This window comes from Schistocerca cancellata, chromosome 1 (genome assembly GCF_023864275.1).
Source record: "Schistocerca cancellata isolate TAMUIC-IGC-003103 chromosome 1, iqSchCanc2.1, whole genome shotgun sequence".
Taxonomy (NCBI): Eukaryota; Metazoa; Arthropoda; class Insecta; order Orthoptera; family Acrididae; genus Schistocerca; species Schistocerca cancellata.
In genome coordinates this window covers 642,633,236-642,658,714 of record NC_064626.1, presented here as the reverse complement: position 1 = coordinate 642,658,714, position 25,479 = coordinate 642,633,236, and the positions used below count along the sequence as shown (strand labels likewise).

The following is a 25,479-nucleotide window of genomic DNA, read 5'->3' as shown; positions in this document are numbered from 1 at the left end:
TAAGTAAGAAACACATTTTTTGTTTTCTCCAAAAAAAATTCCTGCTTCAAAATACAGGCCTCCTTAGACGACACTGCAAAAACCCTTTTGAAGATGTAAATTTCGGAACAGTTCTAGATATTTTGTTAGTTTTTTATTTGAAAGATAATTGCTTTATGATTACAATGGTATCCTCGGTTTGAACATATCTGACAAAGGTATTTTACTGTCACCTTTTGAGTTTTTTTCCCAAAAATGCCAATCCAGAAAAGTTAGATTTTCTTCTCTTGATTAGTATCCTGTAGCACTAAAGGAGAGTTTCCACATTTAAGGTTGGCAGGATTTATTTTAAAGAATCTTTTTTAACTTTAAAGGGTAATGTATGTCTTCACTGAATACATTTATTACTATTTTCTTTATTACAATGTTTATTTCTATTGTCTTTATTGCATTTATTCTTCACTTTCGTTGTTGCAGATATTTCTTACACTTTGTTGTAGTTTCTTGTGTTCCTTTGTCTTGTTTGTTCATTGCAGGTTTCTGTATTGTAGTTGTTCAGTGCTAATTTGTTTACTGAAGAAGCATCTAAGAAATCTGAGGCCATCCAGTGAGATCTGTGTTTTCGTGAGGAATTTACCAGTTGACACAGTTTTAGTGTGTTTTGTGAAAAGGACTGTCTGGATCCACAGGAGAGTGAAGTGTACCGACTATTTGCATATCTGTAAAAGAGTGATATATATGACAAAGGGAATAAGTGCTCTCATTCGAAGACTCTGTTACAAAGTGAAGATGTTCCCAGTGACGACTTTTTGTGTCCTAAATGTTTTGACATAATAACAACAGTGATAGTAAGTGAACAAGCTGAAGCCTCCCCATGGTGCAGATGATGTAGATTTTGCAATAGTAGAGGAAGAATTAAATACTCTGAATCAGTCAACTACAGAGGTAGGTGTTAGTCCTTACATGAAACCGTGGTCAGTGAAGTCGAGTCATAAGCTCTACACATCAGGAAAGTACAGAGAAATTACTAAAGCTATGGAGGAATACACTACAGCAAAACTGGCCACACTCTTCAAAGTAGAGATTCCATCTTCAGAAGAAAATGAAACAAAGCACTCTTGCACCTCTTTCCAGGAATTTTTAAGAACCACGTTCCATCAGGATCAAATTATATGCTAGACAAACCAAGAAATGTGAGGTCTGTAAACTGAGCCTTTGGAAGACCAGATCCCTATTATGGTCATCCTGTAGAAGCAGCTCAAGTTCAAATAGTGCAGTCATTTTATCTGGAAGATAAATGGGACTGTTCTCGCCAGAGTGCCAACAAAAAAGACACTATAACTGTAACAGTTGAAGGTCAGTAAGTTGTGAAAGTGAAGAGATACACAACTCACAGTATTAAAGAAACTTTTGCAATTTATGAGAGCAACTATACAACTTCACATATTGGAAGATCAAAATTTTATGCACTACGACCTAAGTGGGTAGTTCCACACCCACCTAGAGATGTCTGTTTATGTGTGTACTGTGCGAATTTTGAACTGTGTGTGGTGACTTTGAAGAACTTACTGGAGCAAGTGACATATGACACCTTAGTTGGGTGTGTGAAGTCATTAGTAGTCTGTTACATAAAGCGAGAGTCTTGTTTGTTTCAAGGATGTGTTAACCACCCTGGAAGGGGAGGACTGTCTTTACAGACATTTGGCCTAGAAGACGTAGCAGATAACTCTGCAGAAATTATGTGGGAGGAAAATAAACTAACTGAAAAAGACTGTTGACTTTGACAGTTTCATTGATGAACTTGGTAAATTGTCAGTGAAAGCAGTAGCACGCCAGCATCTGAAGAAATTGCAACACCACATTGCAGAAGTGAAAGGGTGTGTACAGGCTGTAGAACTATGTTTAGTGCTTCACTGTGATTTTGCTGAGAACTGGTCTGTAATCCTCCCACAAGAAGTATGAGGGTATTGTTGGAGTAATGACCAGGTTTCAATTTTTACAGGAGTGACGTATTTTCAATACAAGACCACAAGTGTTGCAGTTATAAGTGATGACACACAATATAACATTACATGAGTATGTCCTATATAGTCTGATCTACTTTGCGTCACGGGAGTGTGGGGAGGCGAAACCAGTAGTGACCCTTACGTCATATCAACTTGAGATTTTTTTGTTTACAAGTCATTCATTTCTAAATTTTATTGATTATTTGCAGAGTAAAGAATTTAATTATGTATAACATTTAATAGGTAATGAGTTTTAATGAGATAGATATAAATATGTTTTGACTTAGCAAATAACCTTGTTGCATTATGCATGATATGTTTTCTCTTTGCAAGGGAAAAAACTTCTGTGTTGCTCGAGTGCGCAATCAAGTAGTCGTCGAGTGCGGATCTGCTGTAACTTTCATGAATGGGCATAGAATTGTTAATTTACTGCGGGTTCGCAGTTGACTTAAAAATTATTATGGGGAACCACAGCCCGATTTTGGTGCAAACAAATCATGCACGAATTCTCAAATATAGGCGCGGAGTTCAATATATGCGACTGGATGTCGGGTGTTATCGTCGTGTGTAGGATTCAGTAACATTAACTGCAATTTATGGACATTAGCTTGATAATAACTATCAAAGACTTATATGAGCGGCATAGTAATCATCTTGATGCTCAAAGCAAGCGAAAAGCGATTTACTGTTGGGATACGACAAATATTAATCATTGCATAGTCAGCTTGTTGATACGTTGCTTAGCAACTCATAAACGGACAGAGAAAGAATTATTGAAACGATCTTTTAAGTATTAATGACCATTACACACACATTAGAAACTAATTGCTCTAACTGTGAGTGACTTCTGGATTGGGTGAGGTTTTTTTTCAGCTAATTGGTATCAATAAACTTCTTTTGAGGTTGAAACTTTATCAAAGGTGTCGCGCTCATTCAGTTTTGTAGAACAATAGATAGTACTAGTTACGCTACTATTTATAGTTTTGAAAGAAAAGAGAGCACATACCTGTTTTTCTTTTGAGAAATGTTCATACTTCAGTTGTCAGTCTTCTCAAACCAGAGGGACGAGTGATGCTCCCTCACAGCACTATGATACCGTGAACCACCACACACATGTGGCCCCTTCTCACTACATTTCTGCATTGAAAACAGTGAGATATAGCCACGTTACAAAGAAGGAAGAAAGAAGAGAAATGATCAGCGAAAGAAACGGAACAAAGAGAGAAAGGGAGATCACGACGACATGACTCGGCACATGCTTTGCTGGCAGTATGCAAAATTCTTCAACTGCAAACAGGGTGCATAGATGATCATCATCATTTCTGATGCTACTCCTAGTCATTTAAAAAATCATTACCAGCTGTTTGAATTGAGTAAGTCATGTGTGCCAACTAACTGGGTTTACAGTGCTACTGGTCACAGGAAGGGGCCTTGTGATGGTGTGGATGCCTGCTGAAGCATCATGCTACAAAACATAATCTTTCCAGACCAAATACAGCTGTGGTTCAGAATGCTGAAGTTTTTATGAGAGTCGTGAAATCTTACACATCCACAGCCCTCATTCTTTTGTCCAAAGAGAAAATCAAAGATTTCCGTGAGCAGGAAAAAAAAAAAATGAATGGTCCAAACAAACTACTGTGAAAGGAATTCAGAAGACGCACTTTTGGACTCAAAGTGATGGGTGACCTCATATTGCACACACTTTAAAGAGCAAGAAAGAAGAAATTTCTTTTATTTGGCCAACACTTCAAAAACAGCAGGATAATATTCAGATTCAAAACTTGAGAAAGGGAATGTTTGTGGCGTGTGTGTATGACTGTGACTGGTGGATTGCAGAGATTATAGATGCCAGTTATGAGTTAAATGAAATTGTAGAGAACTTTATGCTACCACATGGACCAGCTGCTGGATATAGGTTTCCAGTTGAAGGACAAGAACAGCACCATCAGTTCTTATTTCCTGTTCACAGTGTTTTGAAGGTTGTAAGGGCTACAGTTCCTATTGGTTCAGCAGGAAGGCATCAATCTATGTCAAAGGAAGATACTGAAGCTGTGGAACACTTTTTAGGTCTTTGACTGGCGAATTTCAGCACAAAACAGATTGCACAGAAGTTGTATAAATTGAAGACTTTAAGTCTTTGGACCTTTCCCATCCATTTTGGAACCATTTAAAATGCTTGAAAAATGAGTCTCTTACGTATCTTTCAAAACTAAAATTCCGTTAAATAAGACTAGGTTTCGATTTTTATGAGTCTGTTATTTGATAATGTGGTAATAAAACATGTTTTATGTATGGCAAAAATTTCAATTGTTTATAAAACCTGTTCAAACTAGAAGTGGAACTATATGGTACTGATCAACAGCGGGGAAAAAATCAAAATTTTATGGATTGACATTTTTGAGAAAAAAAAATCCATAAATTATAAAAAAGTTCAGAATGCTATAGTAAAAGAACTTTGACAGATGAGTCCAAATGGAGGATTTCTTTGTAATCATAAGGCAATTATCTTTCAAATAAAAAAACAACAAAATATCTAGAACTGTTCCAGAGATAAAACATTTTTAAAAAATTTCCCAAGTTTGCATCTTCAAAATGGTATGCGCAGTACCACCTTTGGAGGGCTATATCTTGGAGAAAAATTTCGTTTTGGAGAAAACAAAAAAATACAACGTCCTTACATAGTCCTTCATTTTACCATTTGCTAAATTCACTAACGTCCAAGGCTATGAAGGTAAGATTTTTTTCCTAGCCTGCCTGAATTGATATGGACTATGCCAGCTGCTGCAAACACCCAAAATTGCCAAACATTCACCCTGCCTGCACTGTGTTTAACGCAGCTTGCTGGCCTGCATGAATATTGCATCCTGTGATGTTGTTTATAGTGTTCACAGTTCCAAGAGCTACTTTTTATTTGTTGTGTGGTACTTACATTGTCAGAAAGAAGTTCATTGAAAGTTATGAGTGGAAAAGTTCCCCACCATTCTCTTGGCCAGGGTATTGCAGTATGGGGTCATTTGAAAGAAATGGTTTAGGCATTATGTGCCTACATTGGACTAAAAAATGTAGTGGGGGCCTACTGTCTCCTTTATAACAATGTATAGAAATGCTGCAGATCTGAACATAAGCAAGAACACTGATGTGAAGATTGACAAAGGAGTGTTAGAGAAATAAAAGGAAGCTTAAGAATATCAGTTTAAAAATCCTTGGGGAAAAAACGTTCTGTGGATAAATCAGTGGTCACTATAGACTCCTTTACTGAGGATGTGGTTTGTCGTCGTAATTGTGATTATTTTCGCAGAAAGGAAAATTTGACTCAGCAATTTATTGGTCATCCTTAAGAAATCTGTCTTTTTCAAGGTGAACACATACTTACTTCTCATTTCATTAAACAACAACAGTGATACAAAATAAATATTCAGTTATGGAAAGTCCAGGCCGGAATAATGACAATGTTATGAAAAGGATAGGTCACTACTCACCGTATAGCAGAGATGTTCCCGAGTCGCAGACAGGCACAACGAAAAGACTATTAAACACACAAGCTTTCGGCTGGGAGGCCTTTTTCTGAAACAGACAAAACACACACACACACACACACACACACACACACACACACACGTTCATGCAAATGCAGCTCACACACACTTGACCCCCCTCAGGGGGTCCACAACTCTTTTGTGGATACATGCGTAGCGAGCACGGGACCCCGAGCTAATGTGGCCTTCCTTCCTTTCCGGGCTGCATACCTTCCCTTTCCGCATCCTTCCCTGTCCCCCATCTTCGCCCCTCCTCCCCTCACCTGTGGCTCTTTCCTTCCCTTTCTCCCCATCTGGGAGTATGGTTTGTGCCTACGTCCGGAGACGGACGCTCGTAAATGTAACGCATTCTTCGCCTTCTTTGCTTGTATGTCTTTTTCCTTCCTTTGTCCTTCTCTTTTCCTTACCTCTTCTCCTTACCCTTTTCTCCGCTGCGGCGTTTGAGACCTCTCTTCTTTCCTTTCCCTTTCTCTTTCTTCCTCCCTGTGCGTGTCTGAAGGCCGACCCACGCATTTTTGTGCGTAGCCGGTGACGGGGTAACGCGTAATTCCCCACCCCGGGTAGACAGGTAGGACACGTACGTACCCCCTGGTAACGGCCAGGCCCAGGAAGGGGTGATTACCCGAGCTGATACCTTCCGAAAGTGCCGATTGGTCCCTCCGTCCGTTTGTCGGGAGGTGTGAACTATCACCTAAGGCGGGATTGCCCTCAGAGAGGGCCCCCACAAGGGAGGAGCGCGCCATCGGAGACGCCGGTAATCATGGGGGATTCTTCCGCAATGGTTTCCTCACCTTCCACTATGTCTGCTCACAAGTGTAAGTTCACTGAGTCTCAGCCACAGACAGTTCTTCCGTCGTTGCCACAGTTCCTTGTTGTTTCTCGGTCTGACGAAGAACACGACTTCTCCACGGTCAACCCTTTCATTATTCAGAAAGGTGTCGACGCAATTGCAGGTCCTGTTAAGTCTTGTTCCGGATTACGGAATGGCACCTTGTTGTTAGAAACAGTCAGTGCCCTCCAGGCACAAAAATTGCTGCGTACTTCACTGCTCCACACCTTCCCTGTCCGGGTTGAAGCGCACTGCACTTTACATTCCTCGCATGGAGTCGTATATACACGCTCCCTCGATGGATTGTCTGATGAAGAAATTCAGCACTACCTGTCTGACCAGGGTGTAACAGCTGTTCATAGAGTTATGAAAAGGGTTGACACGAACATCATTCCAACCCGCACTGTCTTCTTGACATTTGACAAAGTTCAACTCCCATCGAAAATGAAAGCAGGCTATGAGATAATTTCCGTCCGCCCTTACGTCCCAAACCCTATGCGTTGCTATCGGTGTCAGCGGTTCAATCACACCAGCCAGTCCTCTTCCAATCCGGCCAAATGTGTTACGTGTGGCAAGGATGCCCATGAGGGTGCTTGTCCACCTCCATCCCCTCGTTGCATCAACTGTATGGGTGACCACGCTGCTTCCTCTCGAGATTGCCCCGTTTTTAAGGACGAAAAGTTCATCCAGGAAATCCGAGTGAAGGAAAAGGTGTCGACCTTTGCTGCTCGAAAATTATTCGCCAGTCGACAACCCACCGTGCCTCAGACAGGAAAATTCAGCACTGTCCTTGCTTCTCCTCGGCCAGCAAAGGAGGCGGCCACGCAGACTTGCGACCTCACCTTTAGTGCCACGATCGTCAGATCGGCCAGCGCAAAGATCGCCCGTTCAACCTCACCACTTTCGCCTGCCCACTCTATGACTCACCCTTCATCGGGTTCTGCTAAATCTCGACCCCAAAAGTCAGACACCAAGACTTCGAAAAAAGAGCATACTCGTGAAGATTTTTTACGTACCCCAACTTCACAACCATCGGTTCCTCCTTCATCTAAACATCATATTTCCAAGAAGGCTACAAAGAAACCCATTTCATCTCCTTCTCCGCCAAGGCGTGTCCCATCTACAGCACCACCTGGCGGAAATCGCCCTCGGCCGTCTTCTGTGTCGCCGAGGCGCAATGCTGGCGGTTGATCAACCGGCCGATCGCTGGTGGCGGGAGCTGCTCCTGAACAACCTATGGATCAGGATCTTCTGCCTTTGGCTGAATGCCATTCCATGCTGTCAGTCGCAAGCTCTGAGCAGTCGTTGAGTTGACTGCACCCTTGGTCACATTCCTCCGTTTTCTGTTCACCCTATGTCTATTGTCCACTGGAATATCCGCGGCATTCGAGCCGATCGGGATGAATTGTCTATCCTCTTACGATCCTACTCGCCAGTCATCTTCTGTCTTCAGGAAACAAAGCTGCGTCCCCATGACCGTTTTGTTCTCCCTCATTTTCAGTCCGTCTGATTGATCTCCCCTCTGTTGAAGGCACTCCAGCCCATGGAGGACTCATGATTCTTCTCCATGGTACTCTCCATTATCACCCAATCCACTTAAACACTTCCTTCCAAGCTGTCGCCGTCCGTCTTTCCCTTTCTGGATACACGTTCTCTCTTTGTACTGTATACATACCATCGTCCACACCCATGGCACGAGCTGATCTCCTTCATCTTCTTGGTCAGCTTCCACCCCCCTATTTGCTGGTTGGGGACTTCAATGCCCACCACCTGCTTTGGGGATCTCCACATCCTTGTCCACGTGGCTCACTATTGCTAGACGTCTTCCACCAAGCATATCTAGTTTGCCTCAACACTGGGGTCCCTACATTTTTGTCTGCCTCCACGACAAATTTCTCTCATTTGGACCTTGCGGTCGGTACTGTTCCGCTAGCTCGGCGCTTCGAATGGTTCGCCCTTGATGATACACACTCGAGTGACCACTTTCCATGTGTCCTTAGACTGCAGCCTCAACTGCCATATATGCGCCCGCGACGTTGGAAGTTTGCCCAAGCCGATTGGACACTTTTTTCGTCTCTAGCGACATTCGATGACCGCCACTTTACTAGCGTCGACGATGAGGTCACTCATATTACAGACGTTATTCTTACAGCTGCGGAACGTTCAATACCACGCACTTCCGAATTGCCCCGGTGCCCCCCAGTTCCTTGGTGGAACGAGGCATGCCGTGACGCCATACGTGAGCAGCAACGTGCTCTTCGCGTTTTCCGCCACCATCCTACTTTGGCCAACTGTATCCGCTATAAGCAGTTCCGTGCGCGATGCCGTCGTGTCATCCACGATAGCAAGAAGGCAAGCTGGAAATTCTTTACTAGCTCATTTAACACCTTCACTCCCTCCTCGGAAGTTTGGAGTCGGCTTCGACTGTTCTCTGGCGCGCCTAGTTTCTCCCCGGTCTCTGGGCTCACTGTTGCGCATGATACATTAGTGGACCCCGTCGCAATTTCTAACTCATTGGGTCAGCACTTTGCTGAGATTTCGAGCTCTTCAAATTACCCGCCAGAGTTTCTCCCGAAGAAACGTGCAGCGGAAGTGCAACATCTTGCTTTCTCCTCTCAAAATCGCGAAAGCTACAATACTGTTTTCTCCATGCGGGAACTCCAACATGCACTCTTCTTCTCGCTCCTCCGCCCCAGGACCGGATGGTATCCACGTCCAAATGTTGCTGCATTTATCACCACATAGTCTGTGTTACCTCCTTCGCCTTTATAATCGAATTTGGACCGACAGTGCTTTTCCCAGACAATGGCGGGAAGCTATCATCGTTCCTGTTCCGAAACCTGGAAAGGACAAACATCTCCCCTCTAGCTATCACCCCATTTTTCTCATGAGTAGTGTCTGTAAGGTTTTGGAGCGTATGGTGAATTACCATTTAGCTTGGTGGCTGGAATCCCGCAGTCTTTTAACACCTGCCCAATGCGGATTCCGAAAGCATCGTTCTGCAGTTGACCATCTTGTTGCTCTCTCCACTTACATCATGAACAATTTTCTTCGGAAACGCCAAACAGTAGCAATATTTTTTGATCTGGAGAGAGCATACGATACCTGTTGGAGGACAGGCATCCTCCGCACACTATTCTCTTGGGGCTTTCGAGGTCGGCTGCCCCTTTTTCTTCGCGAATTTATGGCAGAGCGCATATTTAGGGTGCGGGTGAACACTACTCTCTCCCATACTTTCTCCCAAGAAAATGGGGTACCCCAGGGCTCCGTGCTGAGTGTTGTACTGTTTGCCATTGCCATAAATCCAATTATGGATTGTCTCCTTTCTGATGTCTCGGGCTCCCTCTTTGTGGATGATTTTGCGATCTACTACAGCTCTCAACAGACCAGCCTTCTTGAACGACGTCTTCAAGGATGTCTCGATCGCCTCCACTCTTGGAGCGTCGAAACCGGCTTCCGTTTTTCTCCCAGTAAGACCGTTTGTGTTAATTTTTGGCGACGTAAGGAGTTTCTTCCACCCTCCTTACATCTAGGACATGTCAACCTTCCATTTTCAGACGTCGCTAAATTCTTGGGTCTTATGTTTGACAGAAAACTGTGCTGGTCCTCCCACGTCTCCTATCTTTCGGCCCGCTGTCTGCGATCCCTCAACACCCTCCGTGTCCTGAATGGTACCTCCTGGGGAGCAGACCGAGTGGTCCTTCTCCGCCTCTATTGCGCCTTAGTGTGCACGAAATTGGACTACTCTGCTCAGCCGTCTATTCTTCGGCGTCTCGACTCTATCCACCACCGTGGATTACGTTTAGTGTCTGGAGCTTTTTACACCAGCCCTGTGGAAAGCCTTTATGCTGAGACTGCTGAACCTCCGCTGTCCAATCGGCGAGCAGTCCTTCTGAGTCGTTACGCTAGCCATCTGTCTTCCATGCCTGCTAATCCAGCCCATGACATCTTTTTCGACGCCTCCTTTGATGTAGGGTACGCAGGCCGCCCCTCCTCCCTACTACCACTGGGAGTCCGCTTCCGTCAACTGCTCCATTCTCTTTCCTTCCGCTTTCCTAAAACCTTCTTGACAACTTGGGGTACAGCACCGCCTTGGCTCCGTCCCCGGATCTGCCTGCTCCGTGACCTTTCGATTTCCCAAGGATGGTACCCCTTCACTTGTTTATCGTCGGGCATTTGCTGCTCTATGTGCACAAATGAAGGAAGCCACATTTATTTACACCGATGGCTCGAAAACATCGTTAGGTATAGGGAGTGCCTATATTGTTGGCGACACCCCAAATCACTTTCGGCTTCCCGACCATTGTTTGGTATATACTGCGGAGCTTTACGCTGTTCTCCAGGCTGTCCACTACATCCGCCGCCATCAGCGGATACAGTACATTATCTGCTCAGATTCTCTCAGCTCTCTCCTCAGTCTCCAAGCTCTTTACCCTGTGCACCCTCTGGGCCACCGGATTCAGGCCTGTCTGCGCTTGCTCCACCTGGGGGGCGTCTCGGTGGCGTTCCTCTGGCTCCTGGAACATGTTGGTATCTGTGGGAATGAGGCGGCCGATATAGCAGCCAAGGCTGCAGTCTCTCTTCTTCGGCCAGCTATTCAATCGCTTCCCTTCGCCGATCTACGGAGCGTTTTATGTCATTGTGTTGTTCTTTTATGGCACGCACATTGGTCGACACTTCCCCATAATAGATTGCGGGACGTGAAAGCTCTTCCTTGTGCTTGGACCTCTTCTTCCCGAACGCGTCATCGGGAGGAGGTAATTTTAACTAGACTCCGGATAGGGCACTGTCTTTTTAGCCATCGACATCTTTTAAGCGACTATCCTCCCCCACTCTGTTCCCACTGCTCTCAGCTGTGGACGGTTAGACACCTTTTAATTGAGTGCCCCTATTTTAATCCGTTACGCTCCCGTCTACTGCTGTCACCTGATATATCGTCGATTTTAGCAGCTGACACACGCTCAGCCGATCGCGTTCTCGCGTTTATTAGTGCTAGTGAAATGACGTCAGTCATTTGAAGCTTTTTTGGGGAACAACCAACCCCTTCTGTAGAGGATATTTAAGCCTTCCTTCGGTTTTTAGTTTCTCCAATTTTATGACTTTCATTCCCATTGCTGCTGGTTTCCATTTTCGGTTTTTTACTGTTTCTTAAGTCCCGGACCGGGCGCTAATGACCATAGCAGTTCTGCGCCCAAAAAAAATAAAAAATAAAATAAAATAAATCTGTGACCACTGTCTCTGGCTGCCAGCTCGACCCCCCCCCCCCCCCCTTGTTACCTTCTAGAACCGCATTGACTCACTTCCTGTGTGCCTCAATGTGGTCCTTAACTGCATGAGGTAGTTATTCAGGCTATTGACAGGTGGTCTCATTAATGTGACCGGACAGTGTAGTAGTATAGATACAGATTTTTGTGCATGATTAGGATTAGTTTTCAAACCTTTTCTGTCCTCATAAATTCATTTGTTTGTCGTTTTCAAGCACTCGTGTTTTACTGTGCATGAAAAACATACAAAATGACAAGTTATTCCTGCATCAGACTAGTGCGTCCTTTCAGACTGTTTACGATGTTATAAAAAGAAATCTTGTTCAGAATAGTATTTTAGTTGATATTAATGCCATCTTTGATACTGTCTGGAAGTAACAGAACCACTATTCCATTGTTAACTGTTATTAATCAGGTCCATTTGAGTTCTGTGATGTGCCAGACAGTTGTGCAATAAATCACAGTTTTAACAGCTTTTAAGATTTATTTCACACTTTATCTGACTGTATCTTAAAAATAAACACTCTAAGGAACATTTTAAGCCAATAAAAAATTAGACCAACACTGGTCTCCCCCCTTAATACTTACCATTGTGGACTTAAAATGTGTATAAAAATTATGTAGTGTGTACATGGTGTGGAGATTTATGCTGTCTTTAGATTTCCCTTCTTGTTACAATACTGCAGCGTGCAAACCTGTTAAAGATGTAAAATACATATTGCTATAAAATAATCAGATACATAAAAGATGCTTACCAGCATGGTTTATGGTTGCACATTGCATGGGATTGTGTGGAGCAGGCATTTATTCTGCTGCGGGAAAAATCTTTGTTGAAAAGCAGCCCATGATCCTTGAAACTTGCTTGTACCTGTGATTTCATTTCCAGTCACAACCGTGGAATAAATTTTGATATGGACAGATCTTGTTCACAGATCATTGAAATGAGTTTGTATTTGCAGGTTTCTTGACTGAATGCTATGATGAGCTTGGCACTCGTTACCAAGTGCCTGTGTATTGTTTGTCGTATCCCATCAACATTGTGAAAGAAGATAATGGTAGAGATTCCCCAGCAGAATGCTCAGGTAAAATTTATCTTTTATATAGCCTGTGAAGTATTTTGTGTACTAGCGACAGTGTGTGTGTGTGTCCTGAATGTGCTGCAGCAACATTTTATGAACACTGTCAAAAGAGCAACTGTGAGACATTGCTCGTGGCAATTGTGTCGATCAATAAACATTTTTGGTTTGTGCTTATTGCAGTACATAACATTGTACACATGTATCAATTTGCAAGACAAATTCGGCTTCAAATATCTGAATCTTGGAAGCTTTGTCAGCTATCTGTTGGACTTTACCCATAGACTTGTTTCATGCAACACTTCTGCTAGTCTATCCTGTGCTGATCTCTTCATCACTGCATAACTAATGCAATGTACATCCATTTGAACCTGCTTACTATGCTGAAGCCTTGATCTTTCTCTACAGTTTTTACATCCCACCAGCCGACTTTCCCTTGATGCCTCTGGATGTGTCCTATTAACTGATCCCTTCTTTTAGCCAAATTGTACCATAAATTTTTTCTTCCCCAGTTCCAGTCCAGTACCATCTCATTAGTTATTTGATCAACCCTCTGTATCTTCAGCATTCTTCTACAACACCGAATTTCAAAAGTTCTCTTCATCTCTGGACAGCTAATTGCCCACGTTTCACACTTTTGTACAAGACAACACTCCAAATACCCTCAGTAGATACTTCCTAACACTTAAATATATTCGATGTTAAAAAATTTGTTTTTTTCCAGGAATACTTTCCTTGCTATTCCCAGCGCGCATTTTAAATTCTCTCTTCTCTGGCCGCTGTGAATTACTGTAGTTAACAAAACTCTTGAACTGCCTTTAGTACGCATTCGGGAGGACGACGGTTCAATCCCGTCTCCGGCCATCCTGATTTCGGTTTTCCGTGATTTCCCTAAATCGCTACAGGCAAATGGCGGGATCGTTCCTTTGAAAGGGCACGGCCAATTTCCTTCCCCATCCTTCCCTACCCGAGCTTGCGCTACATCTCTAATGACCTCGTTGTCGACGGGACGTTAAACACTAATCTCCTCCTGCCTTTAGTATCATCAGTAAAGCTGCTGACCCCTGATGTTTTAAAATAAATGGTTTAATGTTTTAAAAAGTCAACATTAGGTGTGTAAAGCCTTTATGGCCGAAGAAGCGAAAGCTTTTTTTTCATGCATTTTGATGTATATGTTGTTGTATCTTCTGAAATGTCTGTCATAAAATAATAATATCTAGCATTGCTTTCAATGGTATATGTGTAAAGTGTCTGCAAAATATGTTGTGAATAGAGTTACTAATAAAGAAGTAATAAATTTAAAATCCCATATGTGATGCTTGATGCTGAAGTTTTACTGCATGAACAGTGAAAACATAGTAAAGCAGTTGTTCCACTCACTATTTGTGTGTGTGTTGCCTTGGCCTGCTTCATCACCAGATCTGCCTCCAATCGAGCACATATGGGACATTGTAGGACGAGACTGCCAACATCATCCACAAACAGCATTAACCGTCCCTGTATTGACAAGCCAAATGCAACAGGCATGGCACTCAGTCCTACAAACTGACATCTTGCGCCTGTACAACACAATGCAGGCACAGTTGCATGCTTGCATTCAACATTCTGGTGGTAACCCTGGTTATTAATGTCACATTTGCTTTGGCCTGTCTCGTACTTTCATTAATATGTGACCTTGCAATTTTAATCACTTAAGTATGTTACCTAGACAAATGTATTCCCAAAATTTCATTACTCTGCATTAATTACCTTTTGGTGTTGCAATTTTTTTCCATCAGTGTTAATTCGTGACAGTATTCTGTGACAGTGACTGATAAAACTGATAGAATGGTAATATCAATGCCTGTCAGCATCTGCTGGTATTGGAATTGTAATTACTACATTTTTGTTGAAGTTGGGGGTTGTTTCAGGACTCATAGATGCCTTTGAGGAGGTGACATGTAAAGATGGACATGTCTCCTTAATGCAGTTTTTCACGATCAATATAAAACTTGTTTCAGGCATACATATGAATGAAAATATCATATTGCAGTGAGAACAGGGAAGGGGCTAGATGGGTAAGGACATTAACTAACGACGGTTGAGGCCAAGAGGGTTATTGGAATGTAGGATATATTGCAGGGGGGTTCTCACCTGCACAATTCAGAAAAGCTGGTGTTGGTGGGAAGGTTCCAGATGGCACTGGCTGTGAAGCAGTCATTGAAATGAAGAATGTCTTGTTGGGTGGCATTCTCAGCAACAGCGTGGTCCAGTTGTTTCTTGGTCGCGGTTTGTTGATGGCCATTCATGCGGATAGACAGCTTGTTGGCTGTCATGCCCACCTAGAATGAAGCAGCTTAGCTTGTAGGTTACATGGCTGGTTTCACAGATATCTCTGCCCTTGATGGAATGAGTAATGCTTGTTACTGTGGTAGTGGTGGTGGTGGTGGTGGTGGTGGTGGTATGGGATAGGTCTTGCCTCTATGTCTATAACAGGGATATGACCCATGAGGCAAGGAGTTGGGAGCAGGGGTTGTGCAGGAATGGTCGAGGATATTGTGTAGGTTCATTGGACAGCAGAGTACCACTGTGGGATGGGTGAGAAGGATAGTGTGTAGGACATTGCTCATTTCAGGGTATGGCAAGGTTTGGTCAAAACCCTGGCGAAGAATGTAATTCAGTTGCTTCAGTCCTGCGTGGTAATGAGTCACAAGGGTAATGGCCAGATGGTGGGACTTTGGGAGGCGGTGGGTGACTGGAGAGATAAGGCATGGGAGATCTGCTTTTGTACAAATTTGGGAGGGTAATTATGGTCTGTGAAGACCTCAGTGAGACCCTCAGTATATTTATGAGGGGGATTCAGCTGTCATGGACAGCTAGGCTGTATGGAAGGGACTTCTTGGTACGGAATGAGGCAGCTGTCGAAGTGGAGGTATTGCTGGTGGTTGGTAGGTTTGATATGGACGGGAGTACTGACGTAGCCATCTTTGAGGTGGAGATCAACATCTAGGAAGGTGGCTTGTTGGGTTGAATAGGACCAGGTGAAGCAAATGGCAGAGAAGGTGTTGAGGTTCTAGAGGAATGTGGATAGGGTGTCCTCACCATCGATCCAGATCATGAAGATGTCATCAATGAATCTGAATCAGGTGATGAGTTCAGGATTCTGGGTGTTTAGGAAGGATTCCCCTAGATGGTCCATGAAAATAGGTTGGCATAGGATGGTGCCAGGCAGGTGCCTGTAGCCATACCCATGATTTGTTTGTCATTAATGCCTTCAAAGGAGAAGTAATTGTGGGTGAGGATATAGTTGGCCATGGCGACAAGGAAGGAGGTTGTTGGTTTGAAATCTGTTGGGAATTAAGCAAGGTAGTGTTCAATAGTGGTAAGGCCACGGGCTTTAGGGGTGTTAAAAAAGTGTAAAGGGAGGTGTTATCATGCAGGATGTACATGACCCGGGAGATCTGGGAAAAACCCGGGAATTTTGCTATCCAGGAGGAAACTGGGAAAAACCCGGGAATTTTTTAGAATTCTGGGAATTTTTCATTGTTTTAGTTTTCAGTTAAATTTTTGTAATTTTGACTGGTAAGAACCGATACTCTAACAAAGGATATTACTGTAACCCACTACTGCAGAATAATACTTCAACAATAAAACATAAACAAGAGAAAAAACGAAAATAACTGAAATTGCAAAGGAAATGTGCCATATACGATGACGACACAGTGCTCATGCAAGTGTCTGCCAACAGCAAAATGTGTCAAAGGCTTTAGGAAGACTATGATATGCTTCATAACAAAAAATTACCTCCAATGAGTGTGAAGTCACAACTGTTTACATTAGATTTGTTTTAGAGTTACGAGCGGTCTCATGCACATGTGCAGTTGAGTCGCATTTGAGTTGTAGATTTTCCTGGTTCTGGCTACAGGAATGTGGCTGTTGGCTGTGCAAGCAGTCACAACAAGCAGCTAGATGCTACAGGGAAAAGGGGGTGCCGAATTCATATTCTTGAGGAAAAGAACTTGTTTCACAAAGCGCACGTTTGTCTATCGATTATTCATATGATTTTGAAATGCTTCCCTGTTAGTTTTTGAACATTTTTGAACACATTTTAAGTTGATTTCTGAATGAATCATAAGTTGATTTTTGAATGCGTGATGTCTCTGTTAGGAGAATCCTCGTCACATCTAGAAATAAACTTTCCGCAGACAGAAGGGGACAGGGCTATACAAGCTAAGCGGAGTAAAGCCGAACGAATGAATGGCAGTCGCTGTCTGATTATGTGGTTGATTGGGTTTGCAAATGATAAGTGTTGTTATAACTGCTAGCGAAATCTATAGATTCAGACTACCAGACTGGAAATAAACGACTGACAGGAATAACAGTTGCGAAAGATTATATATTATCTCCTCGGTGTATCCAAGAAAATGAAATTTTGACAGAAAATTTTTGGCCAGATCACTATACTAGTAAGGACGAGTTGTACAGTCCCCGACTAGCAGCCGCTTAAGTTCTATTTTGGAAGTAACGTGGAAAACGTGTTGTACGAACATGTAATAGTGCCTAAATGGAAAATAATTGTGGGATAACTAAACCTGTGAGTCTGGCAGGGTTAGTGAAGTTAATCGGCGAACAAATGTTAACAATGACAGGAATAGCTACAGAGTTGGTGATGACAAGATTGTTTGTTAGAACGAGGAAGGAGAAGAAATGGGGACATCACACAAATTATGGGAGAATAAGATGATTCCAAATTTATATAAAAATTTTGTAATTCTACTTTTCGATCTCATGCTTGAGAAACTGGTGCGTATGAATGAAATGTGAAACTATTTCCGAACATAAAGCTTTTTGCTTATAGTTGGCCTAATAGGCATTTGATATTGGTACTTCATGAATTATATTCTGTCGTGTTATAAAAATGACCATTTGTGCCAAAACAGTGTCGTTTATTCAGTGTGTGTTACAAAATTGCTGCAATATTAGAAAGGCCTATTTTGTTTTAGCTAACAGACAGTGACAAAATAGACGTAATCAGATCAAGAAACCACACCAGTCTTGGGTATTATTCGTGTTAACATCTTTTTCAGTATTAGATAATGACATTTCGATTTTTCATGTAGCAAAACATTTGACGAACATTGATGATGTAATAGATTCTTCCGCAGAAAGGAATGCACGCCATGTAAAGCTGTAGCAAGATTAGAGAGAAAAAAATGCTTGGAGCTAAGGATTGAAGAAATGCGTAATTCCTTGCTTATCTCTTGTCTTTATTGGTTTTATGTATCCTATACTTAATTTTATATCACACAAAACAGCATGTTATTAACTAATAGGCAATAAAGAGTGCAAATTTCTTGGAGAGTTCTTGTTCTCCCGATTACAAATAATCCCATCCGCTATTAATTGCGAGATTTTTTAAAAAAAGAGGGGCAGGCTGTCAAACTGGAGCAGGAGAGGCACCACAGGACATTTCAATTTCCACTGTCCTGAATATAGTTTGATGGCATCCATTACAAAATATACATGTTTCAATCCAATAGAGCGAAATACAGTGACGTGCGGTAGAAAAATGCTTTATGAAGAGGCGTGGCACTGCACTTTGGCACACTTAAGACCAAATAATATGTCTTAACATTTCCTCGAACACATATGTTTCAGACTTTTCAGAAAGATATGCAACTCAAGATGAACATATTTTTGAAAATTCGATTTTTTTAGCATTGACCCGGTTTGCAAATACAGGGCTATTACAAATGATTGAAGCGATTTCATAAATTCACTGTAGCTCCATTCATTGACATATGGTCACGACACACTACAGATACGTAGAAAAACTCATAAAGTTTTGTTCGGCTGAAGCCGCACTTCGGGTTTCTGCCATCAGAGCGCTCTAGAGTGCAGCGAGACAAAATGGCGACAGGAGCCAAAAAAGCGTATGTCGTGCTTGAAATGCACTCACATCAGTCAGTCATAAAAGTGCAACGACACTTCAGGACGAAGTTCAACAAAGATCCACCAACTGCTAACTCCATTCGGCAATGGTATGCGCAGTTTAAAGCTTCTGGATGCCTCTATAAGGGGAAATAAACGGGTCGGCCTGCAGTCAGCGAAGAAACGGTTGAACGCGTGCGGGCAAGTTTCATGCGTAGCCCGCGGAAAATTGGCTTATGCCACAACTGGAGACAGACAGCGCCGACTTCATCTTTCAACAGGATGGTGCTCCATCGCACTTCCATCATGATGTTCGGCATTTCTTAAACAGGAGATTGGAAAACCGATGGATCGGTCGTGGTGGAGATCATGATCAGCAATTCATGTCATGGCCTCCACGCTCTCCCGACTTAACCCCATGCGATTTCTTTCTGTGGGGTTATGTGAAAGATTCAGTGTCTAAACCTCCTCTACCAAGAAACGTGCCAGAACTGCGAGCTCGCATCAACAATGCTTTCGAACTCATTGATGGGGACATGCTGCACCGAGTGTGGGAGGAACTTGATTATCGGCTTGATGTCTGCCGAATCACTAAATGGGCACATATCGAACATTTGTGAATGCCTAAAAAAACTTTTTGAGTTTTTGTATGTGTGTGCAAAGCATTTTGAAAATATCTCAAATAATAAAGTTACTGTAGAGCTGTGAAATCGCTTCAATCATTTGTAATAACCCTGTATTGTAGATCCAGGGCTGATACACAGAGCAGTCTGAGTTATAGTGGGTAGTCTCCACGTGACCCATGTTTACGTTTAGTGATTTTGCTGTTTCCCCCTCATTTACTCTCACATCAAATGAAAACCAAATGGATATCTGTGGCTGGGAGCTATCAAGTGAATTAAAATGCATTCACATAATTACGGACGGCTAAAGTATGTCATTAGTTTCAGATTTTATTTTATTTCCAGTTTTCTGACAGTCAAGTATTAATCGCCTTGCGAAACAGTTAACTCATTTTTGTCTGTTTGCTAAAGAAATTTTACTTTTATAAACTTTTTCTACAGAGGCAATCAATGTATTTGAAATGAAATGTTTAATTCCACAGTACTGGCTAGTTTCAACTGTTCATTGCATTTCAAGTGCACATTTTCATCTTAACTAGCACATATGGCATTTTGCCATAATAAAGAACCAAACTTGATATAATACAGTACTGGCGCTCCAAGAAAATTTACGTCCCGAAAAACCACACTGAAAAGCTTAATATCAGGTCAAGGTCTATTTCATTGGGAATCTAGACATACAAATGTACACTTTGAGTACGCACTTTAAATGTGCACATCTTAGTATGGTTCACAAAATTCCAATGCTCTTGGAGTATCCTCTGATGATGTCTTGTTTCTTTTATGCCATAATGTATGATCTTTTAATATTTTACACATACATACAGGCTTCCTACATCACGATAGCTGCGCAAGCATGGTGTCGCCTGTTATTTGCGCTCTGTGGCAACGAGAGCCTATTTCTAACAGGATGAGGTAAAATATTGCTAATGGTGGTTTGAGAAGCGTTACTTTCAAAGTAAATATCCTTTTACATAAGTTGAACTATGTGCTAGAATGTACCCTGAATTTATTAAATCACAGAGCGTTTGATACTCATTTAAAAATCAACTCTTTGATGACGAGCCATTTAGAAGAATTTCGAACCCTGAAGATCAGACATTTATGTCATTATTAAAAATTTTACTGGCACATTTGTATGATATATCCTAAGAGTAACACGCGGAGAAAAGATCAACATTATATGCGAAAGCTTAGCTTATTAACCTTAGATACCAATATTATATGTGAAAGCTTTGCTTTTATTGTATCAACACTATGTATATTAATTTAAGCTATTAACTTCCCTGTTTGTGTGTTCGTGCTACTCAACAGTGATGTTGATGTTGACTACATGACGTGTCCTATGCTCTGAATATCCGCTGCCATCGGCTGGCGAGATCACATGACATGATCTATGACTGGCTTACAAACGCGCATCGCAATCTTGATTTCAATGATTTGGAAAGTAACATGCGGTGTTTGGTGGAATTCCAATGTGTAATTTTGTAATATGAAAATACGAAGCTTACATGTTGCTGCACATCAAAGATATTTCCAAAACGTGTCTTTTTTCCTGGAGTTTCATTTTCTAAAGTGCTGGGAAATTCTACCCTCGTGTATAAAACCATAACCATTCAAAGGATTGGTAAGGGAAAGTATACTGTCACTAAACACAGAAAACACGTGTTTCCATCCGGGAGCAAGTGTATTTTTAATCGGGAAATCCGGGAATTTTTTTTCCTTTTCCGCGTATACACCCTGTCATAGTGGTGAGCAGGGCACTATGTGGTAAATCAACAGGAACTGTAAAGTGTCTGTGGAGGAAAATGGTTGGTATATTTTATATAGGAGGGTAGTTTGCAGGTCATAGGCTGAAGGTGTTTGTCTACAAGAGCACACTCACTCGTAGTGGGGGCACAGTAATCGGCCAGAATGGGTTGTCCGGTTGGTTGAGCTCATGGGCTTCAGGATCCCTATAGAAGGTAGGAGTTGGGGAGGGGTAGGGGGTGAGAGAGGTGGACTCTGGGGAGAGGCCTTGGGATGTGCCTAAGGATTTGAGGAGAGACTGAAAATCCTGCCAGATCTCTGGAATGGTGTCACTGTGGCAAAGTTTGTTGGTGGATGTATCTGACAGCTAGCGGAGTCATTCTGCCGCTTAATTCTTGCAGTTCAAAACAACAGTAGAGGGGCCTTTTCTGCAGGTAGGATTATAAGGTCAGGATCAGGTTTTAGATGGTGGACTGCAGTTCTTTCTGTGCATGTAAGATTAATTTGCATGTTGAGGGATATGGTGAATGACAGTGAGGCTAAGTTTGAGGTTAAGAAAATCTGGGAAGCTAACAGGGAGTGATTTGGGGGTGGTGGTAATGGATCATGGTTGGATGGAGGAGTGAACTGAGTCAGGCAGGGTTCAACATTGGTCTTAGGTTGAATCTGATCAGTAGTGTTGGAGGCAAAAAAGTAGCTACCTTGAGAAGGAGAGAAGGTCTCGTACAAGTCCTAAGTTGAGGCCTTTCAAAAAGATATATACTTTTGTGGGGCTAAGGCTTTTGGAGGAAAATTTCATGACTGTGTTTCAAGTCTGTTTAGGTTCTGGATTCTGTTTGGTGGTGGGAGAGTGGTTTTGAGGGTGGAGTAAACGTAGTAGGTCTGTGGAGTATGGACGTGTTCTCAATTGCATGAACCATTTGGACATGTACAGCTTTGGATGATTATCAAAAGCATATACCTTGTTTTATCAAAATAACTTTCATCTTATTGCGTAATGCTTGCTACACTAAAACATGTCACATATTTGTAATAATTTTAGTATGTGATATTGTGGGGAAAAAATTATAAATTGTCAGCTGTAACATCGATATTCCTTTTCAGTGTTTTACCCAAATGTCTGATTTTATTGTTACTTCATAATTATTTAAAATATTTCAAATCACCAAGATGGAATACAGTGATGTCATGATGGCATTTCCTGGTATTAGAATGATTCTTCAAGATAATTGTTACACTGAAAATTATAAACCATAATTGTCTTCTAAACAATCACAAACAGTTTCCTCTACGTCTGTGTTCAACCACATGGGTATATCGTCAGTGAAGAATCTGTGACAACTTAAGTCTACTTGATTTCGCTAGTGTACTCCACAAATAGTTTGCAGTAAACGATTGATATCATCTTGTCATCTGAGATTGGATGGCTGAGAAGTTCTTCAGGTCGTAGTGATCCCACCATCCTCCAAAAGAGACTTCCGCCCTTTTACATCTTGCTGGGACCTGTAGAATTTAGTTGCCTCCACGTCAGTGATGAGTGTTTCCAATAGCTTCATACTTGTATATGAAAGTACATTTCATTTCACTCGTGTAATCTAAATTTCATAGACTTTTACATAGGAACTTCATGTTTATCACTCTCTGAACTTCACCAAGATTTTTTACTTCAAGTAACTCCATCTTTGAACTGCGAAAGTGAGACGAATTTCTTTAAAAGAACAGTCGTGTTCCAAAAAAATATGCAAGGGTATGAAGTACAATATTGTTCTCGTTTTGTACCCCACACCCATCACAGAAAAGTTTTACCACAGCCTTCTTTTTAAAATCAACAATTTTTTTAAAAAAATGCAATGCTGAAGCCATTGATGCTGTGCCATGCCCTGCAAACTTTTCCAGCCTCATATAAAATACAGTTACACTGATTTATTATTGACAGTTCACAAACAGTAAAACCTTAACTGCCTTGAATGGAATGTTTGTCGAATTGAATCCTTGGGCAGTGGTCGCACCTGTTGCAGTTCAAAAGAGAATGTCACTGCTCATTATATTCTCGTAAAGTCCATTGAAAGCAGTTGTTCTTTTCTTATGCACTGTTTCCTTTGTTGAAGTCACATTCATTTTGTCGTCGATTCTTGTGCCAAAGCTGTAAATATCAGAAGCAGGGTTTCTGAGTCCCATATAATATTCATTCATAAATATTCTATGGAACATTGATACAGACACACTGTTGTCATTAGTCAAAGATTTGTTTTACATTACCATTAGCTATTTTATACTTCGTTCACCATTCAGATACAGCTGTTGTGAGTTTTGTCTGCTGTAATGGCTTTCACTCCAATACAAATTATAAGTTGCCAATCACTGTTGTTTTTCTTCTGTTGCCGTTCTGTGTAAAAAAGAATGTACATAACATTAAAGTTCTGAGGTTTGTTTTCACCTCCGTTATTTTGAGGTTGGTTTTATTAAACATTTTTCTATGACATTATTTGTGCCACTGTCCTCTCTTGAACTGCTTTCTCTTGAATTTTATAGATATTAACTGTTCAGGTGCAGTGAATCTTGTGATTGTATTTCATGATGATGAGAGAGCACAGAAGCGTGAACTGGTGCTAACATGTGCTCTGCACAGGTACCTTTGGCTGTGAGTGAAATGGAAATTACATGACTTGAATCAGCATCTACTAATGGGCTATTTCTTCTTCGCACAAGGTAGTCATGTTGATAGATTCATGTTTTCTCTGAACCGTGTTATTTTTATAGGCTTATATCATGGGACATTTTCGAATTCACTTATATTGCATGATGTATGTAGATACTGGTTACCCTATGTATCATTCCATTTTGTATCTCATTTGTGTTAAATGGCAGTCACGTTCACCTTTGTGTGTCATCACTTCGCTAGTTTTGTCATGGCTGGCTCTCCCAAGGATTTCAATAATTCTTAGACAATGTTATGAAAAGGAAAGTTTGCCACTCACCATATAGCAAAGATGTTGGGTCGCAGATAGGCACAGCAAAAAGACTGTCACAAATAAAGCTTTTTGCCCATAAAGCCTTTGTGTAAAGTCTCTCTCTCTCTCTCTCTCTCTCTCTCTCTCTCTCTCTCTCTCTCTCTCTCTCTCTCATGCACGCACATGCACACGTGCGCTACTGTATCTCACACACGACTGCAGTCTCGGGCAATTGTAGCCACACTGCGAGCAGCACCAGTGCATGATGGGAGTGGTGATTGGGTGAGAATAAGGAGGAGGCTGGGCCGGGGAGGGGGAGGGATAGTAGGATAGTGGTGGCGGACAGTGCAGTGCTGCTGGGGAGCAGGCAGGGACGAGGTGGAGAGAGGGTAGGGCATAGGGCAGCTACGTGCAGTCGGGAGGTTAGACGGAGGGAGGGAGGGGGGGTAGCGGAAAAGGAGGGAAGTAAAAATACTGTGTGTGATGGTGGAATGAGGCCTATATAGTGCTGGAATGGGAACAGGGAGGCTGGATGGCTGAGGATAATGACTAATGAAGGTTGGGCCCGGGAGGATTAAGGGAACATATGATATATTGTAGGGAAATTTCCCACCTGCACAATTCAGAAGAGCAGGTGTTTATGGGATGTTTATGGGAAGGATCCATATGGCACAAGCTGTGAAGCAATCATTGAAATGAAGAACATCATGTTTGACAGCATGCTCAGCAATGGGGTGGCCCAGTTTTTTCTTGACAGGTTTCACAGATAGCCCTTTGATGTGATAGGTGGTGATTGTGACCGGATCGGAGTAGGTGGTGGTGGTGGTGGTGGTGGTGGTGGTGGTGGGAGGGTGTATGGGATATGTCTTGCATCTAGGTATATTACTGGAGTATGAGCATGAGGTAAGGGGTTTAGAGCTGGGGTTGTGTAGGGATAGACAAGTATATTGTGTTAGGTTCGGTGGACGGCGGAACACCACTGGGAGGGATGGGAAGGATAGTGGGCAGGACATTTCTCATTTCAATGCACAACAAGAGATAGTCAAAAACCTGGCTGAGAATATAATTCAGTTGCCTCAGTCCTGAGTGGTACTGAGTTACAAGGGGTTTGCTGCACTGTGGCCAGACAGTGGGACTTTGGGAGGTGGTGGGAGACCAGAAAGATAGGGCATGGGAGATTTGTTTTTGTACGAGGTTGGAAGGATAATTATGGTCTGTGAAGGCTTCAGTGAGACCCTCGCTATATTTAGAGACAACCATGGGTGTCTAGGTTGTATGGAAGGGACTGCTTTGTATGTAATGGGTGAGAGCTGTCAAAGTGGAGGTATTGCAGATGGTTAGTAGGTTGGATATGGATGGAGGTACTGATGTAGCTTTACACCTCTCCTCCTTTGCTTAGTACTGGCTTTCCATCACGGCTCTTAATATTCACACAGGTACTTTATATTCTTCAGAAGTATCTGTAATTTTCTGGCATATGGTATCTACCTTTCCCAAAGTCGTGCATGCTTCTTTATCTCTGTGTTGTAGTTGTTGTTTTTGTTGTAAATACTACC

General features: G+C 42.2%; 1 protein-coding gene across 1 annotated transcript in view; it reads left to right on the top strand.

Moving 5' to 3' along the window:
- The window catches only part of LOC126183343 (ubiquitin domain-containing protein 1), a 67,113-nt gene that overhangs the window by 1,688 nt on the left and 39,946 nt on the right, over nucleotides 1–25,479 (top strand). The window contains exon 3 of the mRNA XM_049925228.1: nucleotides 12,574–12,696. Coding sequence (XP_049781185.1) covers nucleotides 12,574–12,696 — 123 coding nt within the window. The remainder of the gene's footprint in view (nucleotides 1–12,573; nucleotides 12,697–25,479) is intronic.